Genomic DNA, 12,170 nt, shown 5'->3' with positions numbered 1-12,170 from the left:
TATTTTTTATTTTTTGCATCGCCAATGACAAGAACAGTGCTAATGTGAACAACCAATGAATATTTCTCTGACTAGCTGCACAGGATTTTATTTTGGAATTGCTACATAGGTATTGTTTTTGTACTTATACCAGTTGCATCAACACATTGACCACCGGGGGTTGTGCCCATCTCATACCCCTCTCTGCCACCGTTAAAAGCCTATGGAGATGTTTACCATCTTTGCAGGGCTATCACCTTTTAAATTGTATTGCTATATTGACATTACTATGGCCCATTCAACATCGATTATCTATCGTTCAGGATGTGGGAACGTTATACTTTTTCATTCATACATTGTTGTGTTAATACCTTCGAGAATATAAGTATGTTTTTAATCTTTTCTGCTGTAATTCCAAAAACGCTAGTTATAGGCCCAAACGATAGATTATCGATTGTTTCTTTCCCATACACGCTATATTAGAAAATTCAAATGTATATGATCGGTATACATTATGCTTCATCATGCGTGGAGGAAAGGGGGGGGGGGGGGGGGGGTCGTTTATAATTCCTTGATCGTCAGTAACGGCTTTATGTAGTATGGGTGATATATTGATCAGACTGATTACAAACAAGGAAACGCACAATCGGGCTCAAAATAACGTTACTCTTCTCTTACCGTGGGCCGATGAGACTGGCGGTGAAAGATCCCAATTATTCGACGCCGATCGCCTAGGTCCATTTCCAGTTTGTATGGCGCAATAAACGCCGAAATCATATAGATTATTACGTTTAGAAAGCGATCCATATGTACTATAGTGTCTGTCAGGAGTCCCGTAGCGAGATGTGACTGCCAGAGGAATTTCCTCGATGCACCGATGGCACTTCCGGTTTTTGCGAGAGTGTAACTCGCCCGACCATCCACCAGGCGGCGGTATTGAGCCGTTGCAGTCCCATCTAGGGTCCCGCTAGGGCATCGGGGGTGGGTGGATGAATTATGAATGCCATGGCGAAAAAAAATTAAATATTGATCTCAAAAACGCTGTACAGCAATCTTGGCAGTCAACGCATGGCGGGGAATAACGCTGAAAAGCGATCTTGGCGACCAATGTGTTAACATAAACTGCGGAAACATAATATAGATTATTTTCCATTTACAGTGTATTCATGTCTTATGGTTTTCAGTATGAACAACATTGGATTAAGAACATGGATAAAAACATATCCGTAAACATTGTTGTTATCAGCCATCATCTTCGCAATTTTCTTTTTACATCAGTGCATCCCTTTCCATACAAAAGACAAAATAGTCTCATAAGTCACTAGACATTTAAACATGGTTTTACGTTAGAAATGAAGACTTGTGAGTTACAGTTTCTTTCTCTTCACCCACACAACTGTGTCGAGCTGTGAGAGCACCTCTCAACTCTCTTCTTAGTGAGATTGCATCTGTACATGATTGTTCTGGTTGACTGGCTTATGATTTGGTATTATCCTGCTCTGTTTGACTTAATGCAAGTGTCTTGGCCTTCCTTCAGGTCTGGGAAGAGGCCGGCAGGATGAAATGAAGGAGGAATAGCCATCATGTGGGGTTGTGTGCAGGGCTTGACATGAACACCCGCCAAATGCGGGTAGAACTCTGTCACTCTTACCAGCCACTTGCTCTGCTGCTTTCTCCACTGCGGCCTGAAGCAATCTTCTTTGGTGCTTGTGGTAGATCCTCTGTGGTGGTTATGGTAGATCCTCTGTGGTGCTTGTGGTAGATCCTCTGTGGTGCTTGTGGTAGGTGGTGTGGCTGAGGCCTTCATGAACTAGAGGGAGACAGAGTATATTTCACATTCGTATTTAACAGTGTTAGGAGGCCACGCCTATCTCGTTGACACATGCAAGCTCAGACAAATTAAGAAAACTGCTACACATTTTTTTTCTTTTTTTTGCTGTACTGGCACCGTAATAAAGCCACATTCATACAATATCTGTGCAGGTTCAGTCCCCAGTTATTATTGAGAGAGCAAGTCTGATTTACCCTACTGTCAAACTCTCACCTGTGATATCTTCATACTGGCTTCAGCAGGACTGCTCTGGCACCAATGGGTGGCCACTGAAAGCATTTCACTCAATGTGCTGGTGTCATACTTCCTCTTACACAGGTGCAGCTATAGCTGTGGGTAATGCAATGGCTATCTCTACTTTTGGATGAGAAAATGAAAATACCCCTCTTTGGCCACTGCTCAGAGGACGCTCTCTTTGTTCATAGACTATAGTTCCGCTTTTAACACCAAGCTAACCACCAAACTCCTCTCCCTTAGACTTAACCCCCCTCTTTGTAATTGGACTCTGGACTTCCTGACCAACAGACCCCAGTTTGTTAGGTTAGGTAACCCATACCTCCTCCAGCCTGACCCTCAGCACAGGTGTCCCTCAGGGCTGAGTTCTGAGCCCCCTTTACTCCCTCTTTACTCATGAATGCCAGTCAATCCACCACTCAAACCTAACAGTTAAGTTTGCGGACGACACCATTGTTGTGGGCCGAATCACCGACGACGAAGAGACAGCCTACAGGGACGAGATGGTGCTCCTCCAACAATCTCGTCCTCAATGTGCATAATAACGGGACGGTAACTGTACAGTACATCAGCTGACCAGAAAGCCCTGCAGCGGGTCGTCAAGGCAGCCCAATATATTACCGGCACCCAGTTCCCAGTTATAAAAGACATGCATCACAAACAATGCCTGCATAGAGGTCTCAGCATCAGCAGAAATCCCACCCACCCCAACCATGACCGGTGCTCCCTCCTGCCCTCTGGGCGGCACCACCAGGAACAGCTCGATCACATGATTCTACCTCATTCAATGCTATTTGCACAGCTCCACACGTGACTACCTCATTCAATATAAGTCTGCAAATATAATCATAGTTGTGTGTTCCTTTTATTTTTATCCATATATTTTTATCTCTAGCCCTGCTGTGTTTTTATCTGTATAAATCTGATGCTCTGTATGTCCCTAAAATGTTATTTTTAACCGTTTGGTGAAGCCGCAGCCCTTTTTTCGTTTTCATATGTGCCTGCACATTGTGCTAATGTCAAATAAAACTGAATTTTATTAAATGTAAGTGAATAACCAGTATTGATATAACTAGGGTTATAAATTATAATGCATAACCATCTCATTGCTTCTCTTTTCCCTGCTGGCCCTCTCTAATGGCACATTTCCCCCAGCGTCCTCTCTCTCTGTCTCACCCATCTTATCTCTCTCTGTCTCACCTGGTTCATCTCTGTCTCACCTGGGTCATCTCTCCCTGTCTCACCTGGTTCATCTCTCCCTGTCTCACCTGTCTTATCTCTCCCTGTCTCACCTGGTTCATCTCTCTCTGTCTCACCTGGTTCATCTCTCTCTGTCTCACCTGGTTCATTTCTCCCTGTCTCACCTGGTTCATCTCTCCCTGTCTCACCTGGTTCATCTCTCCCTGTCTCATCTCTCCCTGTCTCACCTGGTTCATCTCTCTCCGTCTCACCTGGTTCATCTCTCCCTGTCTTACCTGGTTCATCTCTCTCTGTCTCACCTGGTTCATCTCTCTCTGTCTCATCTCTCTCTGTCTCAACTGTCTCATCTCTCTTCGTCTCACCTGGGTCATCTCTGTCTCATCTCTCTCTGTCTCACCTGTCTCATCTCTCTCTGTCTCACCTGTCTTATCTCTCTCTGTCTCATCTCTCCCTGTCACCTGTCTTATCTCTCTCTGTCTCATCTCTCTCTGTCTCACCTGGGTCATCTCTCTCTGTCTCACCTGTCTTATCTCTCTCTGTCTCACCTGGGTCATCTCTCTCTGTCTCACCTGTCTTATCTCTCTCTGTCTCACCTGGGTCATCTCTCTCTGTCTCACCTGTCTTATCTCTCTCTGTCTCACCTGGGTCATCTCTCTCCATCTCATCTCTCTCTGTCTCACCTGTCTCATCTCTCTCTGTCTCACCTGGGTCATCTCTCTCTGTCTCACCTGGGTCATCTCTCTCTGTCTCACCTGGGTCATCTCTCTCTGTCTCTCCATCTCATCTCTCTCTGTCTCACCTGTCTCATCTCTCTTTGTCTCACCTGGGTCATCTCTCTGTCTCAACTGTCTCATCTCTCTAATCTGTTGCTGGAACAGTACTTCCTGAAACCTTTAAACTTACCTTCAAGACTTTCCTAAAGGAGTGATGAGCACAGCTGCATCCCAGCAGTTCTCAGCTAGGATTCTGTTGACAGATGGCTGGCTGCTCTTCTTCAGAGCAGGTGCAGTGAGGGCAGCTCTGGTCAACAAGCAGAAGTGACCCCACAGTTTTCGTCGTCACCACAAAGCTCCAGGTGCACACAGGACACTGCTGGTACAACTGCATCTGGTTGTCTTCATACACTATGATTTTCCTCATCTTGTGTGGAGTCTCAACTGAGGAGCTGCAAAACGCACAAATGATAGAGACGAGTGAGTACAAAACACACAGGAAGCAGACTTTTCCATAATGTGGGAAACTCCTTATAACCCAACTGACCCACTGCTACACAAACGTACCTGGCACCAGTGATCTCAGTCACATCAGGGTGGTAACTTGAATCGGTGCGCGCATGATCGTGTCTCTCCCGTTTCACAGGTGTGGAAGTGACAGGTGTGGTTCCCGGGGACACATCAGGTGTGTTGGTGTCACACAAGACACTCCTGATTGGGGCTCTGGTCTGAATAGCTGTGAATATGCAATGTTAATTTCACTATGGTTATGCTAGGTGGCAGCTGTTAATGAACATGCATGCGGTGTAATACTTACCAATACTTCTTCTTGACGTCTTCCTGTTAGCCTGCGTTGAGGCATTCAGCAGGCCAACCCGAGAAGTCTGGCACTGAACATGGTTTTCACCTGGCACCGTCTGGCAGTCTACATCGACTCTCTCAACCTCTGTCTGGCATGCCGTCTCTCTGAAGATTTTAGACTTTGAGCAGACATAGCAAGCACATTAACGTTTCTCATGTGAGTATCAATGTTTTACAGAAGCTGACTTTTACATGACTTTTTTTTTAACCCAGGCTTAAACATTGTCTGACATGGTGTTGACTAGTACTGAACCCTGGCTCTATTTAAACATTGTTATGTTGACTAGTACTGAACCCAGGCTATATTTTCAGATTATTTTATTGTCACAGCTTTTTTTAAATGTAGAGTCAAGTCAAGAGTCAAGAGTTTTATTTGTCACAGCATACAAGTATACAATGAAATGCGGGGGGTCTTGCCCGTAACGATTGTGCATAATACAATAATAATATAATATGAATCCAATAGAACGACATTGTGCAATAATACAAGTAATCAAAGTAGGGCATATCGGTATATGTACATGAGTTATTTACAGAGCATGGTAGGACATGCTAGGTCCTGTGGTAGTGCAATACACTGTTAGCTACGGATGAGGCACTGGGTCTTTATGTACACTGCTATAAAATGCTATATTATACAATCTCAAGTTATACTATACTATTCTTAAGGTGACCTTTCCTTTTGTAAAGTGACCATAAGTGTGAGCGTGTGCAGCATGAGTGTGTGTGTGCTCATGTTAAAGTGGCTGCTAGTGTGTGAGCGTGTACAGTGTGTGTTGTGTGTGTGCTCATGTGTGCTTGTGTGTGGAGAGTTCAGTGTTCAAGGCTCTGATGGCCTGGGGGAAGAAGCTGAACCGAAGTCTCTCTGTCCTAGTTGCTGGTGTTCGCAGGCGTTTGCCTGACCGCAGCAGCTTGAACAGGCTGTTGTTGGGGTGGTGAGGGTAGGGCTGGGCGATATGGAAAAAAATCATATCGCGATAACGATATGATAATTTTATTTTATTTCTCGATATCGATAATTATCGAATTGTTATAAGTATTAAAAAAAAAAAAAAAAAAAAAAAAAAAAAAAAATTTTTTTTTTTTAACAACAGATGTATGTTTATTTTGCAGCAATTCTTTGTCATTGCCGCCATCTTTAGTGTTACATCCCCTCACACTCCAGTTCTCAGGCTGCAGCTGGTTTAAAAGCTAAAGTAAACCGGCTTCTCTGCTGGCTGTGGCTCCAGAGGAGTTGAACAGTTCTGGCTCTGCTAGTTTAACTATCTTTTGGCGCTTTTTTGGTGGACAAACCACCGCACATGTGCACTGTGACTCGTGACTGGAGTCTAGTTCTGCTAGCACACATAGCCTACTGTGTACAGACTGTTTCAAAATGTATTTTAAATTAGAAAGCAAACAAAATAAATGGACAAGAGAAAAAGAAATCTGAATTTGGTCAGTATTGTCATTTGGACAAGCAAAGCCATTACTTTAAGTTGCAGGCAAGAAAGACAAGTCTGTCCACTGTCTCTGGTTTTAAAACTGCCCTGTTGCAGGGAAAAAAAAAAAAAAAAACGATTTTTCGATTTTTTTTTATTTCGATATTCGATATCGATTATTAAAATATATCGCGATATTTATCGTTATCGTTATATCGCCCAGCCCTAGGTGAGGGTCTTTCATTATTCTGCAGGCTCTGGATTTGCACCTCTTGTTGTATAGGACCTGCAGGGGTGGTAGTGCAATACCTGTGGTACGCTCAGCTGAGCGCACCACTCTCTGTAGGGCCTTCTTGTCCTGTGCCGTGCTGTTTCCATACCAGGTAGTGATGTTTCCAGTCAAGATGCTCTCTAGTCTCTACAGCTCCGGAGTAGAAGGACTGGAGTATCTGACCAGATACTCTGAACTTCCTTAACTGTCTCAGGTGGTAGAGGCGCTGTTTCGCCTTTTTTACAACTGAGTCTATGTGTGTTGTCCATGTCAGATCCTCTGAGATGTGGACCCCCAGGTACTTGAAGCTGCTCACCCTGTCCACGGTAGCCCCGTTTATCCTCAGTGGTGTGTGTCCCCCCTGCTGTCTCCTCCTAAAATCCATGATCAGCTCCTTTGTTTTACCAATGTTCAGGAGCAGGCTGTTGTCCTGGCACCAGCGCTCCAGTACCTCAACCTCCTCCCGGTAGGCCTTCTCGTCATTGTCCGAGATCAGCCCCACCACCACTGTGTCGTCCGCAAACTTCACTATGGAGTTGTAGCTGAACTTGGCCAGACAGTCATGCGTGTATAGTGAGTACAGCAGGGGGCTCAGAACACAGCCCTGGGGGGACCCGCGGATGCTCAGGGTGATGGTGTTGGAGGTCTGACCCCCCACCCTGACCGCCTGGGGCCTTTCACTCAGAAAGTCCAGTATCCAGGCGCTCAGAGCGGAGCTCAGACCCAGCTCGATCAGCTTGTCCACCAGTCTGGTGGGGACTATGGTGTTGAACGCTGAGCTGTAGTCAATGAACAACAGTCTCACATAGCCCCCCTTCTGGCGGTCTAGGTGAGAGAGGGTGCTGTGCAGTACTTGGGAGACCGCATCATCAGTGGACGTGTTTGGCCTGTATGCAAATTGCATAGGGTCCATATCACTGGGGAGGGAGGCACAAATGTGATCCTTGACCAGCCTCTCAAAACATTTCATGGCCACAGAGGTGAGTGCCACCGGTCTGTAGTCATTGAGACCTGTTGGGGAGGATTTCTTTGGTACCGGGATAATGGTAGACATCTTGAAGCAGGCAGGGACCACTGACTCCGCCAGGGATAGATTAAAATGGTGGTGAACACAGGGGCTAGCTGGTTAGCACAGGACTTAAGTATGCGTCCTGTTATTCCATCTGGGCCAGCAGCCTTCCTGGTGTTCACCTGCATAAATGCTCTTCTCACACTGTGTTCCGTCAATGAGAGCGCGTCCCCGCCCCCCCGTGGATGCCCCCCCCCCCTCCACAACAGCCGGCGCGCCAGTGACGTCACTAGCCGGTGAGCTAGCGTCGCCACCGTTTGCCCCAAACCGAGCGTAGAAGGAGTTGAGTTGGTCCGCGAGAGAGGCGTTGTCGCTCCCCATTGCATACATACATTTAGAAAAACTTGAACAATTATTGTAATATATTATCTACATACAGTATATGTGATGTAGGCCTATGTATGCATTTTACTGTACTGTATTGTATCTATGTTCAGGACCCCAGGAAGACTAGAGGCACATCTAGGTGCTTCTAATGGAGATCATTAAATAAACATAAACATTGTAATGCGTTTCATAGGCTTTGTGCCATCTTTGCTCAGTTACATCATGGGTAATTGGCCTATGACATTAGTCACGTTTGATACTGTGTAAGGTGTGCAACCGTTTCTTCAGTAGACATGTAGAGAAAAAAAGAACCAGTCCTTCAATATTAGCTACCTCTAAGTGACAACAATAACATTTTAAAAAGGACTAAAAGTGTATTTCCTATTGCAGTCCTTGGATTGCTGTGTTTACATGACAGTTGTCATGTACTGCAATAGTTGACAGGAAATACACTTGGGTCCAAACTGTTCCCTAGATTCGATTATTCGATATTGTCATCATACAGCACAGCACAAGTACAATGAAAAAAGGTTTGGCATCTAACCAGAGTGCAAATATAGCAGTAACAATATGCAATGTACAAGTGATTAAACTGTGATAAATATAAATTAGTACTACTACTGAGTAATATTGCAATGGGCCTGGTCTACAAGATACACTACACCACTCAGGTACCCATGTACATGTCAAAATACTTCCCAAAGGTCAGTGAATACCACGCCCACAACACCAGAGGGAGTTCCACAAATCATGTGCAACCCAGATTTTGCACAAACAAGGGACTAAACACGTTTCGCAATTATGCCACAACAATGTGGAACGCCTTACCCACAGCCGTAAAAAAATTGAATCCCTACCCACATTCAAAACTGCTCTTAAAGAGCACCTACTACGGGAGGCTGCCATTCGAAACTGGCCACCGTAAATGTCCTAATAGACAGTCTCCTCCCCACCGAATATATTTTCTGTTAGGATCTCTGGTTAACAGTACTGTATATTATTTGCATATTGTATATGTCACAAATGTAACAGTACTATATACCTGTATGGCATGTATGTCCCTATGTCATAAATGTCATGATGTCATGTATGTTGTGTGTGTCATAAATGTCACTATGAATTGAAAATGGGGGACCCTGATGTAAACAAGACAAACGTCTTTCTCTGGTCTGCATCCCCTTAACAATTGTGTGTATTGAGCCGTACTGTATTGTACCCATTCTGCAATCTGTTAAATACAGTTTTCATCCATTCATTCAAAAACACTACTGGCCAACAGTATAACTAGTAAGAGTATTGATTGATTGATTGAAAAGTATTGCAGAATGGGTACAGTACAGTACAGCTCAATACATACAATTGTTAAGGGGATGCAGAGGGGATGCAATGTACACTGTACATTGGAATACTGACAAAGCCATACATGGTCATTTACTGTACAACTGGGTTAGGACATTTGTAGGGGCCAGTTTCGAATTGCAGTCTCCCGTAGGTGTTCTTTGAGAGTGTTTTTGAAAGTGGGTAGTGATTCACATTCCTTTACAGCTTTGGGTAAGGCGTTCCACATTGATGTGGCATAATTGCAAAACGTGTTTAGTCCCTTGTTTGAGCCGAATCTGGGTTTAACATGATTTGTGGAGCTCCCTCTGGTATTGTGATCGTGGTATTCACTGACCTTTGGGAAGTATTTTGACATGTACATGGGTACCTTGGTCGTGTAGTGTATCTTGTAGACCAGGCCCATTGCAAGTTGCTGTACTCTGTCGTCTACTCTAAGCCATCCTAGGTTGGCAAAGTGGGCAGGGGTGAGGTGGGTTCTAGGAGTCCGGTCAAGCAGTAGTCTGACTAGTTTGTTTTGAGATGTTTGTAATTTGGTTTTTAGTGCCTTTGAGGTGCTTTGGTACCATGAGGTGCAGGCATAGTCGTAGTACCCTTGAATGAGTGCTCCTGCCAGAGTCTTCAGGGTATTCTTGTTTACCAGAGAGGAGATCCGGTACAAGAATCGAGTTTGTTGGTTGACTTTTTTTTATTACATTGGATGCCATTTTGTCACAGGAAAGATTAGCCTCTAGGATGGAACCCAGGTAGGTAATTTCATCTTTCTTTGTGACAATATTGTCACCCACTTTAACTGAGAAGCCGTCGGTCTTGCTGAGTTTGTTATTTGAACCGAAGAGAATGGACTCTGTTTTGCCCATGTGTAATGATAGTTTGTTGTCGGCGAGCCATATATGCAGATTAAGGGATACAAATATATAGTATACAGGTACAAACTGTTCGTCTATATAAACCTTCTAACGTTGTCCTTGTCCTAATGTACAGTCTCCTCCCCACCGTATGTATATTCTCTCCCCACCGTATGTATATTTCTCTCCCACCCACCCACCCCCTTCTAATGTACAGTCTCCTCCCCATCATACTCTCTGTCAGGATCTATGGGTAACAGTACTGTATTTTGCATATCGTATATGTCACAAATGTTACAGTACTATATACCTGTATCAGCTGTATGTCATGTATGTCCCTATGTCATAAATGTCATGATGTCATAATTGTTGTGTATGTCATAAATGTCACTATGAATTGAAAATGGGGGACCCTGATGGAAACAAGACGAAAGTCTTTCTCTGCATCCCCTGGCCTTAACAATTGTGTGTATTGAGCCGTACTGTATTGTACCCATTCTGCAATCTGTTAAATAAAGTGTTCATTCATTCATTCATTCATTCATTCATTCAGTCGTGCCCCCCAACTCTTACCGGTGGACCTTCTGCGGGGTTCGGAACCGCGTCGTCAGTCAGACGGAGCCGGACAGAGAAGCCCATCTGGGCCTGTGTGAAGTTCTCATAGCAGCCCGGTGAGAAGTGAACACTGCAGATTCTGATGTTGCTGGTTTTGGTGTCCTCGGGTCGACCCAGTATCCGCAGCCAGCGGCGACACCTCAGAGGCTCAGTCGGGAATGAAAACAACTTCGTGGTGCTCTGACAGCCACGGAAGGCACAACGAAGATTAACCATGTTTGGGTAAATGTTGAAAAGGCAATGTGGCGGGCTAAAGTAGATACTAACGTCACGTCGTTAACGGTTTGCTTGGTTTTAACTATGAAACAAGAGTAACGACAGTATGTTATAATAGCATTCGTTATACCCGTTACCGTAATCAAAATGCACCATAACATTAATACAAAATAAAATTAGGAACATGATTTCTTATATTTAGCCGCAATGTTTATGGTATTTTTGTAGATAAGCGTGTCGTACATAAGTAAATAAATAGTTGTTTACTTTTATCGTTCAGCCATTTTTATTTTTGGCGATGAAAATGAACGGGTCGAACGGCGTCCACAGTTCCAATTTCTGCCAGTAGGGGATGTAGATCGACCCAGCTAAATGAAAGCTGTGGCGCTGTACTTATTCTGTGCTTTTTCTGCTACTTTTTCTTTTCTTTCACTTTTTGGGGAGATGACCACATTTCTAGGACCCTAGCGCCACCTAGCGAATTAGATGACATGAATATGCACAACATTTTTATAGACCTGGTCTACAAGATACACTACACGACCAAGGTACCCATGTACATGTCAAAATACTTCCCAAAGGTCAGTGAATACCACGATCACAACACCAGAGGGAGCTCCACAAATCATGTAAAACCCAGATTCGGCTCAAACAAGGGACTAAACATGTTTCGCAATTATGCCACAACAATGTGGAACGCCCTACCCAAAGCTGTAAAGGAATGTGAATCACTACCCACCTTCAAAAACACTCTCAAAGAACACCTACGGGAGACTGCAATTCAAAACTGGCCCCTACAAATGTCCTAACCCAGTTGTACAATAAAGACCAAGCATGGCTTTGTCAGTATTCCAATGTACCCAACCCCCCCCCCCCCCCCCACCTCCAATGTACAGCCCCACCCAACCCCACCCCACCTACCCAACCTCCTCCAATGTACAGTTTCTATGTCAAATGTAGGTCAGTATTCCAATGTACAGTGTGTCCCCCCCTACCCAACCCCCCCCCCCCCCCCCACCTCCAATGTACAGCCCCACCCCACCTACCCAACCTCCCCAATGCACAGTTTCTATGTCAAATGTATATACACTCTTTTTCTGGATTTTTTTTTAGTATCACAAACAGTACTGTATTTGAAAATCTGGTATGTCATAAATGTATAGATGTAGCAGTACTGTCTATCTGTATGTCGTGTGTGTCATATGATGAATTGAAAATGGAGGACCCTGATGGAAACAAGACGAAAG

The 12,170-nt window shown here is 44.5% G+C and overlaps 1 protein-coding gene across 1 annotated transcript; it reads right to left on the bottom strand.

Annotated features, from left to right (window-relative positions):
- Nucleotides 1–555: 555 nt before the first annotated feature.
- Nucleotides 556–10,983, bottom strand: LOC311232818 (uncharacterized protein). The gene is made up of 5 exons (XM_084319630.1): nt 10,666–10,983; nt 4,775–4,937; nt 4,525–4,693; nt 4,148–4,409; nt 556–1,789 (listed from the first exon to the last, which is right to left on the bottom strand). Exons 1-4 carry the CDS (start codon nt 10,921–10,923, stop codon nt 4,199–4,201), a joined length of 801 nt encoding a protein of 266 aa, XP_084175756.1. The 5' UTR covers nt 10,924–10,983; the 3' UTR covers nt 556–1,789; nt 4,148–4,198.
- Nucleotides 10,984–12,170: the final 1,187 nt, after the last annotated feature.

The sequence above is a fragment of the Notolepis coatsorum genome (assembly GCF_963971535.1).
Source record: "Notolepis coatsorum genome assembly, chromosome: 8".
Classification (NCBI taxonomy): Eukaryota; Metazoa; Chordata; class Actinopteri; order Aulopiformes; family Paralepididae; genus Notolepis; species Notolepis coatsorum.
The sequence above is the reverse complement of the archived record's forward strand: the minus strand, read 5'-3'. Positions and strand labels throughout refer to the sequence as shown.

Bases quoted from the DNA above. Each gene is read 5' to 3' on its own strand.
- LOC311232818 (XM_084319630.1), bottom strand. From the start codon at position 10,923: ATGGTTAATCTTCGTTGTGCCTTCCGTGGCTGTCAGAGCACCACGAAG. The intron at 4,938-10,665 runs GTAAGAGTTGGG...GTCTGCTCAAAG, and splicing joins ACCCCGCAGAAGGTCCACCG to TCTAAAATCTTCAGAGAGAC. The intron at 4,694-4,774 runs GTAAGTATTACA...GCATATTCACAG, and splicing joins GACGTCAAGAAGAAGTATTG to CTATTCAGACCAGAGCCCCA.